Genomic DNA, 20,471 nt, shown 5'->3' on the forward strand with positions numbered 1-20,471 from the left:
TGTTGTTTATGTTGGTAAAAAAAAAAGGTATTTGCAATGAATAAGTTGTTGGTCTTGCAAAATTCAATCATGCGGTCTCCGGCCTCATTTCTATCACCAAGGCCGTATTTTCCAACTACCAATCCTTCTTTGTTTCCAACTTTTGCTTTCCCAGTAATTATCAGTGCATCCTGATTGCATGTCCAATCAATTTCAGACTGCAGAAGTTGGTAAAAATCTTCAGTTTCTTCATCTTTGGCCTTAGTGGTTGATGCATAAATTTGAATAATAGTCATATTAACTGGTCTTCCTTATAGGTGTATGGATATTATCCTATCACTGACAGCATTGTACTTCGGGATAGATCTTGAAATGTTCTTTTTGATGATGAATGCAAGGCCATTCCTCTTCAAGTTGTCATTCCTGGCATAGTAGACCAAAACCAGTCCGTTTCAGCTCACAAATGCCTAGGATATCGATGTTTATGCATTCCATTTCAGTTTTGATGATTTCCAATTTTCCTAGATTCATACTTCATACATTCCAAGTTCTGATTATTAACGGACATTTGCAGCTCTTTCTTCTCATTTTGAGTCATGCCACATCGGCAAATGAAGGTCCTGAAAGCTTGACTCCATCCACATCATTAAGGTCAACTCTGCTTTGAGGAGGCAGCTCTTCCCCAGTTGTATTTTGAGTGCCTTCCAACCTGAGGGGCTCATCGAAAGATGTTCTTCTGCTACTCATAAGATTTTCACTGGCTAATTCTTTTCAGAAGTAGACTGCTGGGTCCTTCTTCGTAGTCTATCTTAGTCTGGAAGCTCAGCTGACCTTGCTGGCATTTGAATACTGGTAGCATAGCTCCCAGCATCACAGCAACACACAAGCCCCCACAGTACTGCAAACGGACAGACGCATGGGGATGTTGAGTTGTAGCAGTTCTTTATATATTTTAAGTACTGGTCCCTTATCAGATACATGATTTGTGGGTATTTTTTCCCATTCTGTAGGTTGTCTTTTTACTTTTGTGTGTGTGTTTGTGTACTTTAAGTGAAAGTTTACAACTCAGGTCAGATTCTCATATAAAAACTTATACACACATAGTTATGTGACCCTAGTTGCTGTCCCTACAATGTGACAACACACTCCTTCTCTCTACCCTGTATTTCCCCTGTCCATTCAGCCAGCTCCTATTCCCCTCTGTCTTCTCATCTCACCTCCAGACAAGTGCTTCCCACATAGTCTTACGTACATACTTGAGCTAAGAAGCACACTCCTCACCAGTATCATTTATAGTCCAGTCTAATCTTTGTTGGAAGAATTGGCTTCGGGAATGATTTTAGTTTTGGGCTAACAGACAGTCTGGGGGCCACGACCTCTGGGGTTCCTCCAGTCTCAGTCAGACTGTTAAGTCTGGTCTTTTTACTAGAATTTGAGGTCTGCATCCCACTTTTCTCCTGATCCATCAGGCATTCTCTGTTGTGTTCCTTGTCAGGGCAGTCATTGATGGTAGCTGGGCACCATCTAGTTCTTCCATTCTCAGGCTGATGGAGTCTCTGGTTTATGTGGCCCTTTCTTTCTCTTGGGCTCATATTTTCCTTGTGTCTTTGGTGTTCATTCTCCTTTGCTCCAGGTGGGTTGAGACCAGTTGATGCATCTTCGATGGCCACTTCCTAGCTTTTAAGACCCCAGATGCCACTCACCAAAGTGGGATGTAGAACATTTTCTTAATACATTTTTTATGCCAGTTGACCTAGATGTCCCCTGAAACCATGGTCCCCAGACCCCTGCCCCTGCTACTCTGTCCCTCAAAATGTTTGGCTGTATTCAGGAAACTTCTTAGCTTTTGGTTTAGTACAGTTGTGCTGACTTCCCCTGTATTGTGTGTTGTCCTTTCCTTCACCTAAAATAATTCTTGTCTACTATTTAATTAGTGAATATCCCTCTCCCTCCCTCCCCACCCTTGTAACCATCAAAGAATGTTTTCTTCTGTGTTTAAACCTTTTCTTGCATTCTTATAATAATGGTCTCATACAATATTTGTCTGTCTTTTTATATTCTTGACATTATCCTTTGAAGCACAAAAGTTTTTTTTTTATTTTGATGAAGTCCAAATTATCTAGTTTCCTTTTGTTGCTTGTGCTTTTATGTCATATCTAAGAAACCACTGCCAAATCCACCATCACAAAGATGTACTATATGCTTTTTTTTTAATATTTTTTTGTGGCTTCAGTGAAAGTTTACACAGCAAATTAGGTTTTCACTTAACAATTTCTATACATATTGTTCAGTCACATTGGTTACATTTTTCACAGTGTGTTAGCATTTTCATTATTTCCATTCTGTTTTTTCTTATCCATTAACTTAGTTTCTCTGTCCCCCTTACTTTCTCATTTTTGGTCCAGGGTAAATGTTTACCATTTGGTTTCATTTAGATGATTATTTAGAGGAGCACAGTACTCACGGATGGTATTATTTATTTTATGAGCCGATCTGTCATTTGGCTGAAAGGCAACCTCTGGGAGTGGTTTGAGTTCTTTTTAAAGGGTATCCCAGGGCAATAATTGCAGGGGTTCCTCTAGTCTCTACTGGTCCAGTTAGTCTGGCCTTTTTTAAATAATTTGAGTTTTGTTCTACATTTTTCTCCCATTCTACCAGTGACCATCTATTAGATTGATAGTGGTAGCTGGGCACCGTCTAGTCCTTCTGTTCACAAGGTAGGTGAAGCCACGATTCATGTAGACTATTAGTCCTATAGACTAGCCTCTTCTTCAAGTCTTTTCTTTTCTTTTGGAACTATGCTCCATAGAGTTTTCTTTTCTTTTTTTTCAGTTGTGGTTCAGGCGAAAGTTTACAGAACAAATTAGTTTCTCTTTCAGAAATTTATACACAAATTGTTTTGTGACATTGGTTGCATTCCTCACATTTTGCCCGTACTTTCCCCCTACTATATGCTTTTTCTTTTTTATTAACTTTTATTGAGCTTCAAGTGAACGTTTACAAATCAAGTCAGACTGTCACATATAAGTTCATATACATCTTACTCCGTACTCCCACTTGCTCCCCCCTCTAATGAGTCAGCCCTTCCAGTCTCTCCTTTCGTGACAATTTTGCCAGCATCCAACTCTCTCTATCCTCCCATCCCCCCTCCAGACAGGGGATGCCAACACAGTCTCAAGTGTCCACCTGATATAATTAGCTCACTCTTCATCAGCATCTCTGTCCTACCCACTGTCCAGTCCCTTTCATGTCTGATGAGTTGTCTTCGGGGATGGTTCCCGTCCTGTGTCAACAGAAGGTTTGGGGACCATGACCGCAGGGATTCCTGTAGTCTCAGTCAGACCATTAAGTATGGTCTTTTTTACAAGAATTTGGGGTCTGTATCCCACTGATCTCCTGCTCCCTCAGGGGTCCTCTGCTGTGCTCCCTGTCAGGGCAGTCATCGATTGTGGCTGGGCACCAACTAGTTCTTCTGGTCTCAGGATGATGTAGGTCTCTGGTTCATGTGGCCCTTTCTGTCTCTTGGGCTCTTAGTTGTCGTGTGGCCTTGGTGTTCTTCATTTTCCTTTGCTCCCGCTGGGTTGAGACCAGTTGATGCATCTTAGATGGCCTCTTGTTAGCATTTAAGACCTGAGATGCCACATTTCAAAGTGGGATGCAGAATGTTTTCATAATAGAATTATTTTGCCAATTAACTTAGAAGTCCCCTTAAACCATGGTCCCCAAACCCCCACCCTTGCTCCGCTGACCTTTGAAGCATTCATTTTATCCCAGAAACTTCTTTGCTTTTGGTCCAGTCCAACTGAGCTGACCTTCCATGTATTGAGTGTTGTTCTTCCCTTCACCTAAAGCAGTTCTTATCTACTTACTCTATGCTTTTTAAAGTGATCTTATTTATAATAACCCTATAGTAGACCCACAGATAAGGGATCTAACAAGTCAAATGCCATCGCTGGGGTTTAAACCCAGTTCAGTCTGACTCTGAATCTCACACACATCTTGCTATGCTTCCTCCCCAAGTGACTTTATCTTTGTATCCTCATGGGGCTTGGCACAGTGGCTGGTGCATAGTAGGCCCTCAGGTAATATACACTGGATGGATGAATGACAGAACCTAAGAGGTACTCAGTTTGCACTTGCTGGCTGATTTGAGTGGATTGGGATTTGCTCCTCAGCTGTGCTACTGACTAGGGAATCATGTCCACATTGCTAGTAGTCATTGAGTCTTTCCCTCTCTTGCCTCAACAGTGTCTCATCATTGGAGGAGGACCATGTGGCTTGCGCACTGCCATTGAACTTGCCTACCTGGGGGCCAAAGTGGTCGTGGTGGAGAAGAGAGATACCTTCTCCCGCAATAATGTGCTGCACCTCTGGCCTTTCACCATCCATGACCTGCGGGGCCTGGGAGCCAAGAAGTTCTACGGGAAGTTCTGTGCCGGCTCCATCGACCACATCAGTGAGTGGGGCCAATGGTGGCACCCCATGCAGGAAGGGGCTGACCCTGGGTGGGGCATGCCTCTTCACCCTACAAGTCCCTGGGGGCTCTGCATATCTAGCTAGCAGACCATTTAATGAATAGCCTGCTTTGTGCTTTGTGCCAGGCCCTATGCTGTGCCCCACTAGGTATAAGCACTAGGAGGTCAGGACTGTGGCATGTTTTGTTCACCAATATATCTCCAGGACATAAAGGAGTACTTGGCACATAGTAGGTGTTAAATGTATGAAATAATAAAAACAGAGGCAGAGATAAGAAACACAGTCTGCACTCTCAGGGAGCCACTGAGATTTCCTCAGTAATAAAGTGTACTTTAAAGAGTTAATCAGATTTGCTAGAGGAGTACAGAGGAGGGGGCCACATAGAACCGTTAAATGAGCCGGGTTGTCTGGGGCCTCTTATACGAAGGGGTTGGGACACTGTCCTGCCAGTACTGGGGAGCATGGCAGGGTTTAGAACAGAGGAATGACACAATCAGATTCGTGTCCCTGACAGGTCCCGTACCAAAGTTTCTTTGGGCTTTAAGAGGGAGGGCATCATGATGGGGCTTTGGCTGAAAAAGGAGGGGAAATAAAGAACATGAGTGGTCCTGGGACATCCCTGAATGCTGAGGTAGGACAAGGTGAACACTCAGGCCGCTCTGCTCTGAGAGTCCTCAAGTCTGAGTCTCTCAGAGTAAGATCTGTGCAGACAGGCTTTGGGAGAGGCAGCATTCCCTCTGCGACTTTGCTGGGAGACTTTTTAGCCATTTTATATATAGCCATATGACCCATGAAAGTCAAGGAGGCTAATACTGTGGAGAAAGGTCAAGGGTTTGGACAGATTCAGGTTCAAAATCCATTTCATCTGCTTTCTGTGTGGATTGGTTCAAATTTCTTACCCTTTTCAAGCCTCAGTTTTACCTCCTGTGAAATGGGGTTAATGCCTGCCTCCCAGGATTGCTGAGAGGATTAAATAAGGCCAAGTTTGTAATGTGCTTAAGACTATGACTGGCTCTAGTAGGTACTTGCGTAATAGATGCTTCCCATCCAATAATATACAGTGAGCAAGCAGCAGCTCTGGTTCCCTAATTTAAGAACTTGGGGCAGCATTCTCTCAACCCGTGTTGATCTGTGGGGGTGGGGGAGAGGACAGCTCTGAAAGCCATGTTCTTATGAGGACAAGGATCGATGCAAGCAGGGAGTGGGGCTTGGGCAGGAATGGCTGGAGAGAGTTATCGGCCGCACAGGGTGTAATTTAGTCAGATGCAAGAGAATTTACCAGCAGTGGCCTGCGTTTACTCCCACTTTGGGATGAGAAAATTCCAGGAGTTCAATGGAAAGAAATTTGGATTTGCCCAGAAAGCTGCAGTGTCAGCTTTCAGGACGTTCTCTACCACACACGGAAGAATGTGTGTCAGTTACTAATTTAGAAGGAAGACACTGCACACTGCTTTCTCATAGAGTCCTCCAGAGGAGGCAGAGCTGGTGCCCAGGAGGCCTTGTGAGGGTCCTAGGGCTGTTGGGCTGACTTCCTGGCCAGGACCCTCTCTCTGCCCCCAATGAGGGGGCTCCCATTAAACCCCAAGGTCTTGGAAATATCCCAGTGTGCAGAAGCACTGGCAAGACTTTGGAGTTAGGATTGAAACATTCAGAATAATCAGTTGTCAAGCGCAGCTCAGCACCTGTGAGAAAAGAAGCAGGGAGAATGTCTTAGGTTCCTAATGTGTGCTGGGACGAGATACACTAGGAACTTGACTCCCCTGAAGGACTCTTTCCAAGGCACGGGCTGAATTGGATGCTTTAAACCCCAGCTGACTGTGGTCTCCAGTCCCAGCTGTGCTCTTGTCCTCAGCATTGCTCAGCGGTTCTCCTCTTGTCCTATGGCAGCATCCTCCTGCAGTTTCCGTGATGGCCATTCCAAACCTCCACCCCCAGCCTCCTCATTCATAGGAGAGGACCCCCCTCCATTGCTCTGAGGAAGAGAAGCCATCAAATGGGAGCTCCTTGTTCTACCCCTCTTCTCCCTTCCTCCTCCAACCTTCTCCACCCGAGTACCCATTCTTCCCTCTCACCCCTGAGGTGAGCTGGCTGTGTCCTTTCCAACTCTAATCTCTCTTGGTTCCATCCCCTTCTTTTCACTGCTCCCATCATTTAGTCTCCCTACTCATCACCTCACACAATCCCTCCAACTCTCTGTTACTGTCCAGTTACCTTTACTTCAAAGCAATTCTTCTAGAAAGCAGAGATCTAGATGTTGACTACCCTGCCCACTCATGTCTGCTTCCATTGCAGTCTGATTTGTCCTCTACCACCATGCTGAAGCGATTTTCACTGAAGTTTCCAGTAACTTCCTTTTTCCCCAAGTCACCTGGTCTCTTAAAGCCTTCGTATTCCTTAATCTCTCCATGGGTTTTGATATTCTTGGTCGTTCCTCACTTGGCTTACAGAACTCTAGCTCAGGCCCTGTTCTACCACTCCCGTCACTTAACCACCATGCCCTGCCCTATACATACTGTTTACCTGCGTTTCCTCCATTAGAGTGTGTGTGTCAGATCTCCTGTGCCTAGTCATCTGCTCATTGTAGGCACTTACTAAATATTAAATGAGCCAGACTAACTAAATATGGAGGAATCCACAGAAAGTTTACAGCTTCTTACTCTGCAGAAAAATAGTTGGGAGGCATACCCATTTGTGCTGAATGGCAGGGAACAAAATAGGGAAACAAGATACCACTCATTAGGGAAATTTAGGAGAGTGGATAGAAGGCATAGAGCCTTGAGCCCAGCTTCATGGGGAGAATTTCCTACGCTCTCTCCTTACCACAGGATGGCAGAGAGCTTAGGCGTATTCCCCTACATAATGAGCTATTTGGTCACTGACTTTACTTACGGCCCTTTACACTCTTTTTTTCTATTCCTCTTGCCATCTTGATCTTGTCAAACCCACAGCCCAGCTCAGGAAGGAGACAGGAGAGAGCCTACCTTGTTACAGCATTATCTAATGGCTGGAGCACGGTCTTGGAATCAGACAGACCTGGTTCCACATTCTGGTTCTATTACTCTGTGACCTTGAACAAATCACTTAACCTCATTGAGCCTCAATTTCTCATCTATAAGACAAGAACAGTAATTATCTCAAAGCGGCACTGTAAGGGTTAAATGAGAAAACACATGTAAAATGCTTGGCAGAGTACTTGGCACATAATCAGTGCTCAGGGATGATCACTGTTGGTATACTGCTGTGAGATCACCAAGATGTGATTATAGTATTCTGCATACAGGAGGAACTCAGACATTGCCACTGACAGTTCATCTCACTTCTCCTTCCTGTCTAACAGGTATTCGTCAGCTGCAGCTCATCCTGTTCAAGGTGGCCCTGATGCTGGGAGTTGAAATTCATGTGAATGTGGAGTTTGTGAAGGTTCTAGAACCTCCTGAAGATCAAGAAAATCAAAGTACAGTATATTTTCCTTTTCTGTCTAGAAATCAGATATTGCAAAATGTTTCCTTAAGAGTTGTTCTTATTGGGAACTTTTGGGAATAATTCCACCAAAGGATCTTTTCTGTTTTTGACCATTGCTTTCACTTTAGGTTTGCTCTTTTACTCCCAAGTTTATTAAGACAGTAAACTTGCAATTTGGTTACCTTGTCATTAGGAGGCAATACTTTGGCCAATAAGAAGAGTAGAAGACTTAGATGTGGATGGTTGATAAAGCACGTTCACATGCTTTTCAAGTTTTGTCTGTGTGTATACTCATAGATACGTGGGTGTACTCATGTGTACTTATACGGTAGTTAACAATCCAGTAAGGAAAGTGAGGCTTTTAGAGCAAGTTTGAAATAAATGCTCAAGATATTATTTGGTACATCATATTTTTAAGTTCTATTGAGGTATAATTTATAAACCATAAAATTCACCCATTGTAGGTATATTTTACTTAGCTATTTTTCTCTTTTTTCTTTTGGCGTGTTTATTTAAATTCTAATCTTTTGACACAGATCATGGTCAGAGAATTTGTTCATGATACCACTGTATCTTGCTTGTCAAAATCTTCTAGCCCCTGGACAGGGCTCTGAGTTTTGGACCAGCTTAGTGTTGGAGACCTTATAGCTTCCTTCACAGGTTACAACTCTGATTTCTCCTGTCCTGTGCCTGGAATATTTGAGGATTTGGGGAGGCTTTAGTTGGCATTTGTAGCAGGACAGCATTTGTTATTTAGCATTCAAAGACCTGTATCCTCTTATCCTTTCCTAGACCTCTAAAAAAAGTTGTTAAATACTAATTACGGGTAACCAGCAAGGCTTAACCTGAAAATGTTTTCATAAGAGGCAATGTACTAAACAGAACACTTAGAGTATAATGAAGCAGAAATTGAAACTGGTTTAATTACACCTATACACTCTTTGGGTCTATTTAATGATGGAATATAGAGGGGAGGGGGGTAAGGGAGAAGAAGGGAAGGTGGTAGAATCTGTTGAGGAAAAAAAAGGGGCAAGTAACTGCCTTGAGAATCACTGGGGTAGACTCCAAGCCTTTATAGAAACCAGTAAAGTTAAGCATGGAGCTGTTGCTTGTTTACTTTGTCCTGGATTGAGTTGATAGGAAAGCCAGGTCTCCAGATTCAAGTGCCAATCTGCACTGTTCTAGGCCTTTCCACTGGATGCTCTGTCTAGGATACACGCACCTGGTTGTGTTGTCCACTTTACATGGCCAGCATAAAGGGAGTTTAATCACCTTCATCCCCACCTCTCTCTCCCTACTCACCTCATTTTTCTGTCCTGGTAGAAATTGGCTGGCGGGCAGAATTTCTCCCTGCAGACCACTCTCTGTCGGAGTTTGAATTTGACGTCATCATTGGCGCTGATGGCCGCAGGAACACCCTGGAAGGTGAAGCTCTTTTTGGGGCAACGGAGTGGGAGAACAGGGTTGGGGTGGGAGAGGGTGTGAAGAGAGAAGTTGGGGAAGGATGGGCAAGATGGCAAGTGCCAAAGCTGGCTGGTTCTGGATAGAAACGGAGACTGTTGTGCTGAGGTCGAGTATGCCCCACGCTCCCATGAGACAGAGTTTCAAGGATAGTCACTCTGAACCTTGGTTTTCCCGTTTGCAAAATGTGGTTAATAGAGCCCACTCAGAGGATTGCTATGAGGACTTGGAAGGGACTAGGATGTAAAAATACTTTATAAAGTGTCATGTCAATTAAAAGAAAAAAAAAAATCAACCATACACTTACTGAGCATCTGCTTATGCTCTTAGACATGGCCTTACGAACTTTCATGCCTGTTTAATCCAAGATGGTCTTTTTTTAAAGTACTATTAATAGTATTAGTTTACTTTCAAGTATAGTATTCCCGTCTCTTTTCAAAACTTTTAAGTACACTCGCTGCTGGGCAATAAGATATGTTTTGCCCAAACTGTTGACGTGCAAAACCATGTTTCTCAGGGTTGTAAAGCTTGGGGCAGAATACGCTTTCTTTGGGTAGGATCCAGTCAGGTTGGAACAGAAAGCCCTTTACCAGGAAATGCCTTTAATCATCCCACCCCAGCCGCCCCAAGATTATTGGTGTATAGGTTGCGCATGTACTAATTTGAGACCAGGGACTGTGGACATAGTGGCCCCAAGTGGCATCTCTTAGACTAGTGGCAGTTCTCCTTTTTGAACTTGCCCTGCCCAAGTGTCTGGCTGGGAGGGGCACCTCATCTGAGGACAAAACACATTCCCTGAAGGAGGACCTATCTTAGAAGGTTCAGGATGTATGATCCCCCAGCTGAGGCCCTTCTTATCTGCCATGTAGCCGGTGCTGTTTGCCCACTTCTGTTCCTCTCTCTTCACTTCTATACCACACCCCCAATAAATAACCAATACCTTGCAAAGAATTTTTAAGCTGCCAATCTGGATGTTGTACTGTTAGAATTTATGGTACATTTTGTAGCTTGGTAGGACTGTAAGTTTGAATATTTGAAAATCCAGGATCCACATTCAGCTTGAGTAGGGTTCTACATTTATCAACATGAAAAAACTGGTGGGAAAGAGAAGAGTCATTTGAGCAACTTGGGACCAAATGAGTAGACTAGACCAGGGGTTTTCAACCTTGGCACTGTTGCCATTTGGGGCCACATAATTCTTTGTCATGGGAGCTGTCCTGAGCATCATAGGATGTTTAGTGGCATCCTTGGTCTCTACCCGCTAGATACCAGTAGCACCCCACTTCCCAGTTGTGACAACCAAAACTCTCTGCACATATTGCCAAATGTCCCCTGGAGGACAAAATCATACCCGTTGAGAACCACCGAGCTAGATAGTCATGGCCATTTCTGACCATTTTGAAAAAGGTCTAATGAAGAATAACTTAAAGGAGGGGTTAATGGATAGAAACCCAGGGTTTTTAGTCAAAGAGATTTTTGACAAAGAAGTTTGGGAATCAGCATGAGACTTGTGTGCATAGTGAGGGGAATTCCCAAATTCTCAAAGATACAGTAAAACCCAGGTGAAATTATTCACTACAGATGATCTGGAAAGCAAGGTAAGCACTGTGCTTACCTTGCCTATTGGATAATTCACCTCTGGATTAGGAGGAAAAAATGCTCCACTTGCTTGTGATCCTCTTTGTAACCACCATTAAAAATGCGGGTTTGATGTGAACCATTGAAAGCTGTGAGAACCATTAGGCATTGGAGTACTAAATTGCAAGTTAGAATTCTGCTTATTTATTATGCATTTATTGAGTGAGTACGAAGTACTAGTCACAGGGAATTGGAGATTCAAAGAAAATTCATTAAAATTCCTGTCTTGCAGGAATTCAACCTAATAATCCTACTTTTCAAAAGAAAAAAAAAATGTAAAAATCCGAAGTCAAGTAATTTTAATCGTGTAATTTTTTTTTAAGTTCAAAGTTCATGTGGGCCCTTCCTGAGTATATTTAACAACAATACCTAACAAATCTTTAAAAGGATGACCTCTGTGATTGCCTGTTGGAGAAGATGGCTTTAGCTTTTCTTTTGTTGAGGTCTAACAGGTTATTGGTCCTGCAGATTGTAGAAAAGGACCAAGTCTCACTGACCTTAGAAAGGGCTTTGGTGCCAGATTTCTTCCTTGGGTGCAAACGTCGGCATCTCTGCCTGTCCTGGCCCTCTGGACATCCAGAATCCTGATTTCTCTGGACTGTGGGGCACCTGAGGAGCCATGTTGGCGCAGTGGCTAAGCGCTCAGCTGATAACCAAAAGGTTGGTGGTTCGAATCCATCAGCCGCTCTGTGGGAGAAAGATGTGGCAGTCTTCTTGGAAACCTTATGGGGCAGCTGTACCCTGTCCTGCAGGGTCGCTATGAGTCAGAATCGACTGTACGGTACTTTTTTTGTGTGGGGCATCTGACTCATAGCAGCCCTATAGCACAGAATAGAACTACCCCACAGGGTTTCCAAGGCTGTAAATCTTTACAGAAGCAGACTGCCACATCTTTCTCCCACTGAGTGGCTAGTGCATTTAAACCACAGACTTTTCAGTTAGCAGCGGAGCACTTCAAACATGGGTCATTATGAGTCGGAATCAACTCGCTGGCAGTGGGTTTAGTTTTTGGTTTTTGTTGTTGTTGAGGGGCATCTGAGAAGGACATTCACGGTCATCTTTTCAGTTTTCACACCAAATCCAGAACAAAGACCTACTTTTGCCTTTCTCCTCCTGCAGGGTTCAGAAGAAAAGAATTCCGTGGGAAGCTAGCTATTGCAATCACCGCCAACTTCATAAACAGAAACAGCACAGCTGAGGCCAAGGTGGAAGAGATTAGCGGTGTGGCTTTCATCTTCAATCAGAAATTCTTTCAGGACCTCAAAGAAGAAACAGGTGGGACCTTCACCTTTCTGCAAACCAGGCCATTGTCTGCAGTTTCTATAAGTGGACAGAGGAACATGCTGGCTTTCTGGGGCCTGGGACTGGGGAGACTCACTCTGATAAAGGGGAAGCAGGGATTTCTCCTTAGAATAATAAATGGGACAGAGTCTTTTCAGGGGCAAGAGAGATTCTTGAGGGAAAGTTCTGGATATTGTACATGAAAATAGATAAACATTAATTTACTCAGTAGATGTTTACTGGGTGCCCATTATGTGCCAGGACTCTCTATCACGGGAAATAAAGTCAAGTTGACACAGTGCCCTCCCAAAGTGGAGTTCTGTGAGGGATACCCACACAAACCATTCTAATGCGGACAGGCCAGCGCTATGCTGAGGTCAGCATGAGATGCGGGGAGTGCTCGGAGGAGGAGCCAGTAATCTGTGGGTGGTGCTTAAAGTAGCCTAGTCTTTTGTACAGTGTACCAGCTGCTCTTCCCTATGCGGGTGCCCAGGGAGCATGACACTCCCTGGCATCGGTTGTCACCAGCCATGGGCCAAGAGGAAATCAGGTATTCATTCATTTGCTCAACAACGATTTATTGAATGCCCGCTATGTGCCAGATACGGTTTGAGGGCCTAAGATAAAACAGTAAACAAAACAAAATCCCCTTCTCCTGGAGCTTATAATCTAGTGGTCGGGGGACAGGAGGGGCAGTCAATACATAAATGGTAACAAGTTAGGTGATGCTAAGGGTGGTGGAGAAAAGCAAGGTGAAGGGGAAAGAGAGGCATGACAGCCCTGCTCACCTGCTCCCAATTAAAGTCTAGATTTTTTTTCTTTCTTTTTAACCTGATTTAAAATATATATTTCTCCTTTAAGAGGCCATGTAACAACAATGTAAAATAAAATCATTACACTAAAAAGAAATTATCCACTATGAGACCACCTAGTGCAGGACTAGTCTTCATTTTCAAAAGCTCCTTCTCAGTAGTTTTCCACCTATATACTTACTTTCTATGTGGCTCTGGTCATCGTGCCAATACTGTTAGCCTGCTTTCCTCATTCATCTCATTCAAAATATTGTCCAGGTTGCAGCGTAGTCCTCCTGACGGTCAGTTTTGGGGGCTGCAGAGTATCTCAGTAATTAGATGCACTCTTACTGCCTAAGTGTGTGAACTAGGGATTGGCAAACTAAAGCCAGCCTCATGTTTTTGTATTGCCTTCAAGCTAAGGAGGGGTTTTATATTTTCTAATGGCCGAAGAAAAATCGAAATAATATTTTGTGACACATGAAAATTATACAAAATCCAAATTTAAATGTCCATAAATAAAGTTTTGTTGGAATGCAGCCACTCCCATTGGTTTACATATTGTCTGTGACTGCGTCCACCGAAGGCGACAGTAGTTGCGACAGAGGCCATGTGACTCCCAAAGCCAGAAATATTTACTATCTGACCCTTTACAGAAGTTTGCTGTTTCCTGATTTAGACTTGTCCATTATTTACTGTTATAAATAAAGCTGCTTCTGTTGAATTATTTCTTTAAGATGTTTTTCCGAGACGAGGATTAAGGTTGTGCCAGACTGCCTCTTGCTGGGCACAATTATCTTGCCCTCTGAAGGGCGGTGCCCATGATGTGATCCCCCAAGTTTTACCCCAGTTGCATTATCTAATAAAAAGTTATAATGTTTCCTCGCCAGCATATTATTTCCTTTGGAATGATTTAAGAATTCTCCAACCCTTCCTCCCCTTCAAAAACCAAGAACATAAATATTTAAATAAACCACCAAATGAATAAATTACGACAGAACGTTGAGTGTGTTTTTCCAGTTGTTTCCGTGAACTTCCTTTAAACTTTGCTGTGGCTGTCACCATCGGCTGCTGTTTCCCAACAGCGTTCGTCACACAGTTGCAGTGCTGGATGGCCTCTGATTCTCTTGGGGGCCCTCTGCATTGATGGCTGTTTCCTATTTAGCAGTAATAAAGGGGTTCCTATGGTTACCCAGCAAGCCTCTGTGTTGACTGCTGATAAGTTCTTTCTGGCCCTTTTGTTCCTTTCTCACCCTTCAAATAAGCTAAGCCAGTGGTTCTCAAACTAGAGTGGGAATCAGAATCACCTGGAGGTCTTGTTAAGCAGATTGCTGTCCCTACCCCCAGAGCTTCTGGACATTTGCATTTCTAATAAGCTCCCAGGAGATGGTGAGGTTGGTGCTGCTTGTCCAGGACCACACTTTGAGAACCACTGAACTACTTCACCTGCTTGCGGCACATGGAGAAACACTGAGCTGTCATCTCCCAGCATTGTTTTAAATGCAGAAACCCAACACTCTGTGATTGCTGCAAAGTGTAAAAAGATATAACCCAGACTTTTAGCCAAAGTTGTTCCTAGTACTGCACCCGGTTTTCACAAAAGCAGGGAAATGGTAGAAATATCCAATGGTAGTGTAGTCTTAGGAGAATTCACACAGTGCTAGTCAGCTACGGCAAAATGGAGGGCACTGTGGACTGGACTTGAAGTCAGACAGACTTGGGTTCAAGTCCCGGCCCTATTGTTTCCTGACTGCCATGACCATGGACAGCACTTTTCCTTCCTGTAGCACTCAACTGTAACTTGGAAATACTGGTCCACAGCCCCCGAGGACTTTGTGAGTTTTATGTCTTTGCAGGACTGTTAAAGCCAGCTGTGGTGATTTGGGTAAATTCTGGCCCTCTGTGTTATCTTTTCTAGCCCTATATGTCTTAAAAGTTTGTCTAATATGAATATTCTGCAATAGACAATGAGACCTGTAACGAGGCAAAGCACAGATCCTGGCACAGAGTTGGCACTCAGAAAATAATCACGAGGTTGTTACTCTTCTCTTTGCAGGGATTGATCTTGAGAACATTGTTTACTACAAAGACTGCACCCACTATTTTGTCATGACAGCCAAGAAGCAGAGCCTGCTTGACAAAGGCGTCATCATTAATGTATGTATGTCTTTGGCTGCGACTTCCTAAATGTCCTCCTCTTTGGAACCTTGGCTGGCAGCATCAGCAAGTTGTTGTCCTGCCAGATACTGAGCAAGGGGAGGAGGTGTGGAGGGGCCACCTGCTTAGCACCTTCCTTTCCCTTGGCATCGCAGCATCAGCACAGTACCAGTTTCTGTCAAGTCCACCCTGACTCATGGCGACCCCATCTATACCAGAATAGAACTGCTGTCCATAGGGTTTTCTGTGGTTGTTTGGTAGAAGTAGATTACTAGACCTTTCTTCCGAGGTGCCTCTGGGTGGTCTCAACCCTCTAACCTTTATGTTAGCAGCCGAGCACATTAACCTTTTGCACCACCCAGGGACTCCAACATTGCAGTAGTGCTTGGATAAAGAAACCTGCACTCACACATGAGGAGTTGTTTCTCCTGAGAGCTGTGAGGGACTGTGAGACACTTACCCAGGTACTAGTGTGGATCTTTACACCTCAACCCCAAGAAATTGGCTGAATTGGAGACAGATGGGATCTGCTTGTCCTAGTGGGACACAGAAATGCTTTCTCTTGTGGATTTCACTCTACGCCCCCCTTGTCATGGTATGGGGCAAAGCTCACTATTTTTTTTTTTAATTGTGCTTTAAGTGAAAGTTTACAGTTCAAGTCAGTTTCTCATACAAAAACTTATACACATATTGTTATGTGGCCCTAGTTACTCTCCCTACAATGTGACAGCACACCCCTTCTCTTCACTCTGTATTTCCCGTGTCCATTCAACCAGCTCCTGTCTCCCTCTGCTCTCCCATCCTGCCTCCAGACAGGAGCTGCCCACATAGTCTCATATGTCTACTTGAGCTAAGAAACACACCCCTGACCAGTACCATTTTATGTCTGTCTTATACCAAAAAAAACAAACCAAACCCAGCGCCGTCAAGTTGATTCTGACTCATAGCGACCCTATAGGACAGAGTAGAACTGCCCCATAGAGTTTCTAAGGAGCGCCTGGGGTATTTGAACTGGCGACCTTTTGGTTAGCAGCCGTAGTACTTAACCACTACGCCACCAGGGTTTCCTTATGTCTTATAAAAAAAAAAAAATGTCTTATAGTCCAGTCTAATTTTTGTCTGAAAAGTTGGCTTCAAGAATTGTTTTAGTTATGGGCTAACAGAGTCTGGGGGCCAAGATCTCTAGGGTCCCTCCAGTCTCAGTCAGATCATTGAATCTGGTCTTTTTACTAGAATTTGAGGTCAGCATCCCATTTTTCTCCTGCTCCTTCAGGGATTCTCTGTTGTGTTCCCTGTCAGGGCAGTCATTGGTGGTAGCCAGGCACCATCTAGTTCTTCCAATCCCATGCTGATGGAGTCTCTGGTTTATGTGGCCTTTTCCTTCTTTTGGGCTCAAATTTTCCTTGTGTCTTTGGTGTTCTTCATCCTCCTTTGCTCCAGGTGGGTTGAGATCAATTGATGCATCTTAGATGGCCACTTGCTAGCTTTTGAGACTCCAGATGCCACTCACCAATGTGGGATGCAGAATGTTTTCTTAATATACTTTTTTATGCCAATTGACCTAGATGTCCCCTGAAACCATGGTCCCAGACCCCCACCCCTGCTACTCTGTCCCTCGAAGTGTTTGGTTGTATTCAGGAAACTTTTTAAAAGCTCACTATTCTTGCAGTCAAAAAGTCTTGAGTTGAATCTTAGCTCTGCCACATACTAACTCAGAGCTATGGGTAAGCCACTTAAATTTTCTGAACCTGAGTCTTCCCATTTGCAAAATAGGAACAGTAGTTCCTGTCTGAAAGGGTGGTTAAAAGCAAACCCATTGCCTTCGAATTGATTCCAACTCATAGTGACTATAAGACAGAGTAGAAATGTCCCATAGGGTTTCCAAAGAGTGGCTGGTAGATTTGAACTGCTGACCTTTTGGTTAGCAGCAAGCTCTTAACCACTGTGCCAAGAGGGCTCCGGAAGTTTGGCTTAGAAGAGTAAATAATTTTTTTAAATGTATGCAGAACACCTAGCACAGTACCTGGCATGTAACAGGTTTGCAGATTCACTTCATAGCTTCTCTGTCCTCTTTGGACACCTGCCTACTTGTCGTCTGGCTTCCCAGGCTCCAGTGCCTGTGCTTCGGGCCTCTGCATCCACATGCTTAACCAAAGAGTGGGGTTGGAAGGAAGAAGCCCATGGAGTAGTGGTCTCTGGGCTGGGAGCTCCTTTGGTCAGGTTTTCAGCCCTTCCAGGGTCCCCGTTCCTGCCACTGCTGCTGCCGCCAGCTCCGGATAAGGATTATGCAGCCTGAGGTCAGCTGCTCTCTGGGTGTTGGCCTCTAGCCCAGACAGCACGGTGACCATTCATTGCTGCTTGTCAGAGAAGAATGTGTCTATCCTCTCGCCAGCCTGTGCTGGCAGCTGGCTGGGCGGCATTAGTAACCCAGCCCTCCCTTGGGCCTCTTCCACACTGGCTCAGATCTTTGCTGAGAGCCTGACGTGCCGGGTGGGGAGCTGTGAACAGGGGCCAGAGCACAGCCAGCAGATGTGTGGGTGATGGGCTTCAACATCTGGTGCCCCCCTGCTGACCCGGTCAGTTTGGGGGAGGCAGTGTGCTCTTCATCCCTCTGCTCTGCAGGCACCCCTCCCAAAGTTGCTCTTCAGTCTAGGGATGCCAGACAGACAGTGAAGGACCACTCTGTGGCCTGGGAGTGCAGGTGCAGTGGGCACCTTTGCAGAGGAGGGGTTAGGGAAGCCCACCCAGGGAGTCAGATGAAATTTGACTTGAGTTTCTATAGAAGTCCCCTCCATGTTTCACTTGCTAAGTACTTCAGCCTCCTGGAACACTCAGTTTCCCTTTGGGGCACCCCAGCGGATTTATCCAGGCAACAGCATGTTGCTCGTGGTGACTTGTTTCTGTGGTATGTCAAGAAGTCCCCAAGACCTCCGTGAGGCTCTGTGATTTACTAATAAGACTTAGCATATAGTTTTACTCATGGCTGACTTATTACTGTGAAAGGATGCTAAGCTCAATCAGCACAGGCAGAAGATGTGTGGGGTGAAGTCCAGGGAAAGGGAAACAAGACAGAAGCTTCCAAGGGTTCTCTTCTAGTGGAACCACACAGGATAGACTTAATTCCCTAACAACGAGTTGTGACAACACATGTGAAATGTTGTCCACCAGAGAGGCAAGCTCATTAAAGTCTCAGTGCCCAGGGTTTTTGTTGGAGGCTGATCATGTAGGCACCCTCTACCTAACGCATTCCAAAATTCCAGACTCCTAAAAGGAAAGCAGGGTTCAACATAAACCACATTGCTTGTACAGACTATTTGGGCACAATGAGCCACTCTTATCAGTTACTGGTGGGAACCTTCTTGATAACCAAGTTCCAGACACCAGCCAAGGGCCATTCTTGCAAGCAGTTCTTTTCAAGGATAGCAGTTTAGGTCTTTTCAAGGATAGCAGTTCAGGCCTGCCATGTTAACTCATTTCTGTACTCTTGGCATTTGTCAAAGGCCCTCTCACGCTCTTGTGTCAGGCTCTCTGTCAGGGCACAGATGAGTGGGAATGATTTGCTCTCTGTTCTTTCTTGTCCCATCTCATCTTCACAACTTCAAGTGGGAGAAGTGATGGTGTAACTATATGAATGAATTGAGAAAGGAAACCCAATAACAGGGACTCCAATCTGGATGCCGTAACCTGACAAAGGATTCTTGGGCCAGCGCTGGGTGCAGTTTGGGTGATGTGGTTTGGATGTAGAACTATTAGAATTTCTGGAACAAGCTGTTTGATGTCATGGCTGTTTGGAAAATTGAGACAGACGGTCAGTCTGGTTATGTTATAGATGAAGCTGTGTCTTCTAAGACCTTTGTGAATGTTCTTGCTGGTGACTTGGATGAGTCCAGGATGCTCTTCACCCAATTCCGCATTTTGTGTCATGACGAATTCTAGGGGACAGGAATTTCCATTCATTAGGTAAGTCCCATTTGCCAGGCATAGAGGAGCCCTGGTGGCACAATGGTTAAGTGATAAGAGCTTAACTGCTAGCCAAAGGTTTGTGGTCCAAACCCACCCAGCAGCTCCACTGGAGAAAGGCCTGGTGATCTACTTCCATAAGATGACAAACAGGAAAACCCTATGGGGCAGTTGTACTCTGTCACATGGAGTTGCTACGAGCTGAAATCGACTCCATGGCACCCAACAACGCAACAATATGTGCCAGGTATAGGGCCAGGGATTTGATCCTCACAATTCTATGAAGTAGATTTTGTTATTCCCATTTTACAAATGAGAAAACAGAAGCTCAGAAAAGTTACATGACTTGCCCAAATTTACCAGCTAGTAAACAGCAGAGGTGGAATTTGACCTCTTGCTCTTGCTGACCCCAAAGCCTGTGTTCACCTTACACGATATACTCCTTAGCTCCCCCCACCCCACCCCCCAAGTATATGTGTTTTTGGTGTTGCTTTGAGAAAGATGGCCTTTTGATGTACTTTGTTTCCTTAGCCACAGGATGAGCAGATTGGACTCTCTTGCTGTCCTCAAGTCCCGACAGCCTGTGGTTCATGGCTAGTATTCCTCCAGGATGAATGTCATAGTCCTCTAAGCTCAGGGTTCATCATCCCCCAGCAGGAAGGTGAAACAATTAACACTCTAAGAGCAAAGAAAAGCTCTTAGCTGTCTGTAGCCTCTTGAGAGAAGGGATAACTGATTTTGGAGACAAAGTTTGTGGTTTATGCCATGCATCCATTTTTCTGGTCTTGTTGGACCACTATACACAGCATACCTGGACTACATTAGCTTGGCTCAATTTATTATAAAATCATGCTTACTGATTTGCTGTGTTCTCTTTTAATTTTATTGAAAGTTATTATGAAAACTAGCCATACAAAATGTGCTTCTGTGTTTGCTGCAAAGCCATTGTCAAGTACACTGTTCATTACAACACTTAATGTTCTCTATAGAACATTCCTACGTAAAACAGTTCTGTTAGAATTTAGTGCTAGGAACAATTGCCTCCCCTGAGGAATTTCTAAGTTTCCTTCTTTCTGATAAGGAGGGCCCTGTAACATACCACGTTTCCCTTTTGCCTTGGATGCCAAGAAGGTTGAAGCCAAATTTGAAGCTTAATTGCAGCTGTGTTAACCTCATGACTGACAGATATGTTTCATCTTTATCCGTTTGGTCCTGATGTTCTATTTCTGTGTTGATTAGCCTCACTGTATAAATGCCCTTCATGGA

The 20,471-nt window shown here is 44.3% G+C and overlaps 1 protein-coding gene across 9 annotated transcripts in view; it reads left to right on the forward strand.

Moving 5' to 3' along the window:
* Positions 1–20,471, forward strand: part of MICAL2 (microtubule associated monooxygenase, calponin and LIM domain containing 2) — a 250,516-nt gene that overhangs the window by 105,042 nt on the left and 125,003 nt on the right. For all 9 annotated transcript variants that reach the window (XM_049890391.1, XM_049890393.1, XM_049890394.1 and 6 more), the window contains 5 exons: positions 4,228–4,435; positions 7,793–7,909; positions 9,241–9,342; positions 12,136–12,291; positions 15,145–15,245. In XM_049890391.1, coding sequence (XP_049746348.1) covers positions 4,228–4,435; positions 7,793–7,909; positions 9,241–9,342; positions 12,136–12,291; positions 15,145–15,245 — 684 coding nt within the window. The remainder of the gene's footprint in view (positions 1–4,227; positions 4,436–7,792; positions 7,910–9,240; positions 9,343–12,135; positions 12,292–15,144; positions 15,246–20,471) is intronic.

Source organism: Elephas maximus, chromosome 7 (assembly GCF_024166365.1).
Source record: "Elephas maximus indicus isolate mEleMax1 chromosome 7, mEleMax1 primary haplotype, whole genome shotgun sequence".
Lineage (NCBI taxonomy): Eukaryota > Metazoa > Chordata > Mammalia > Proboscidea > Elephantidae > Elephas > Elephas maximus.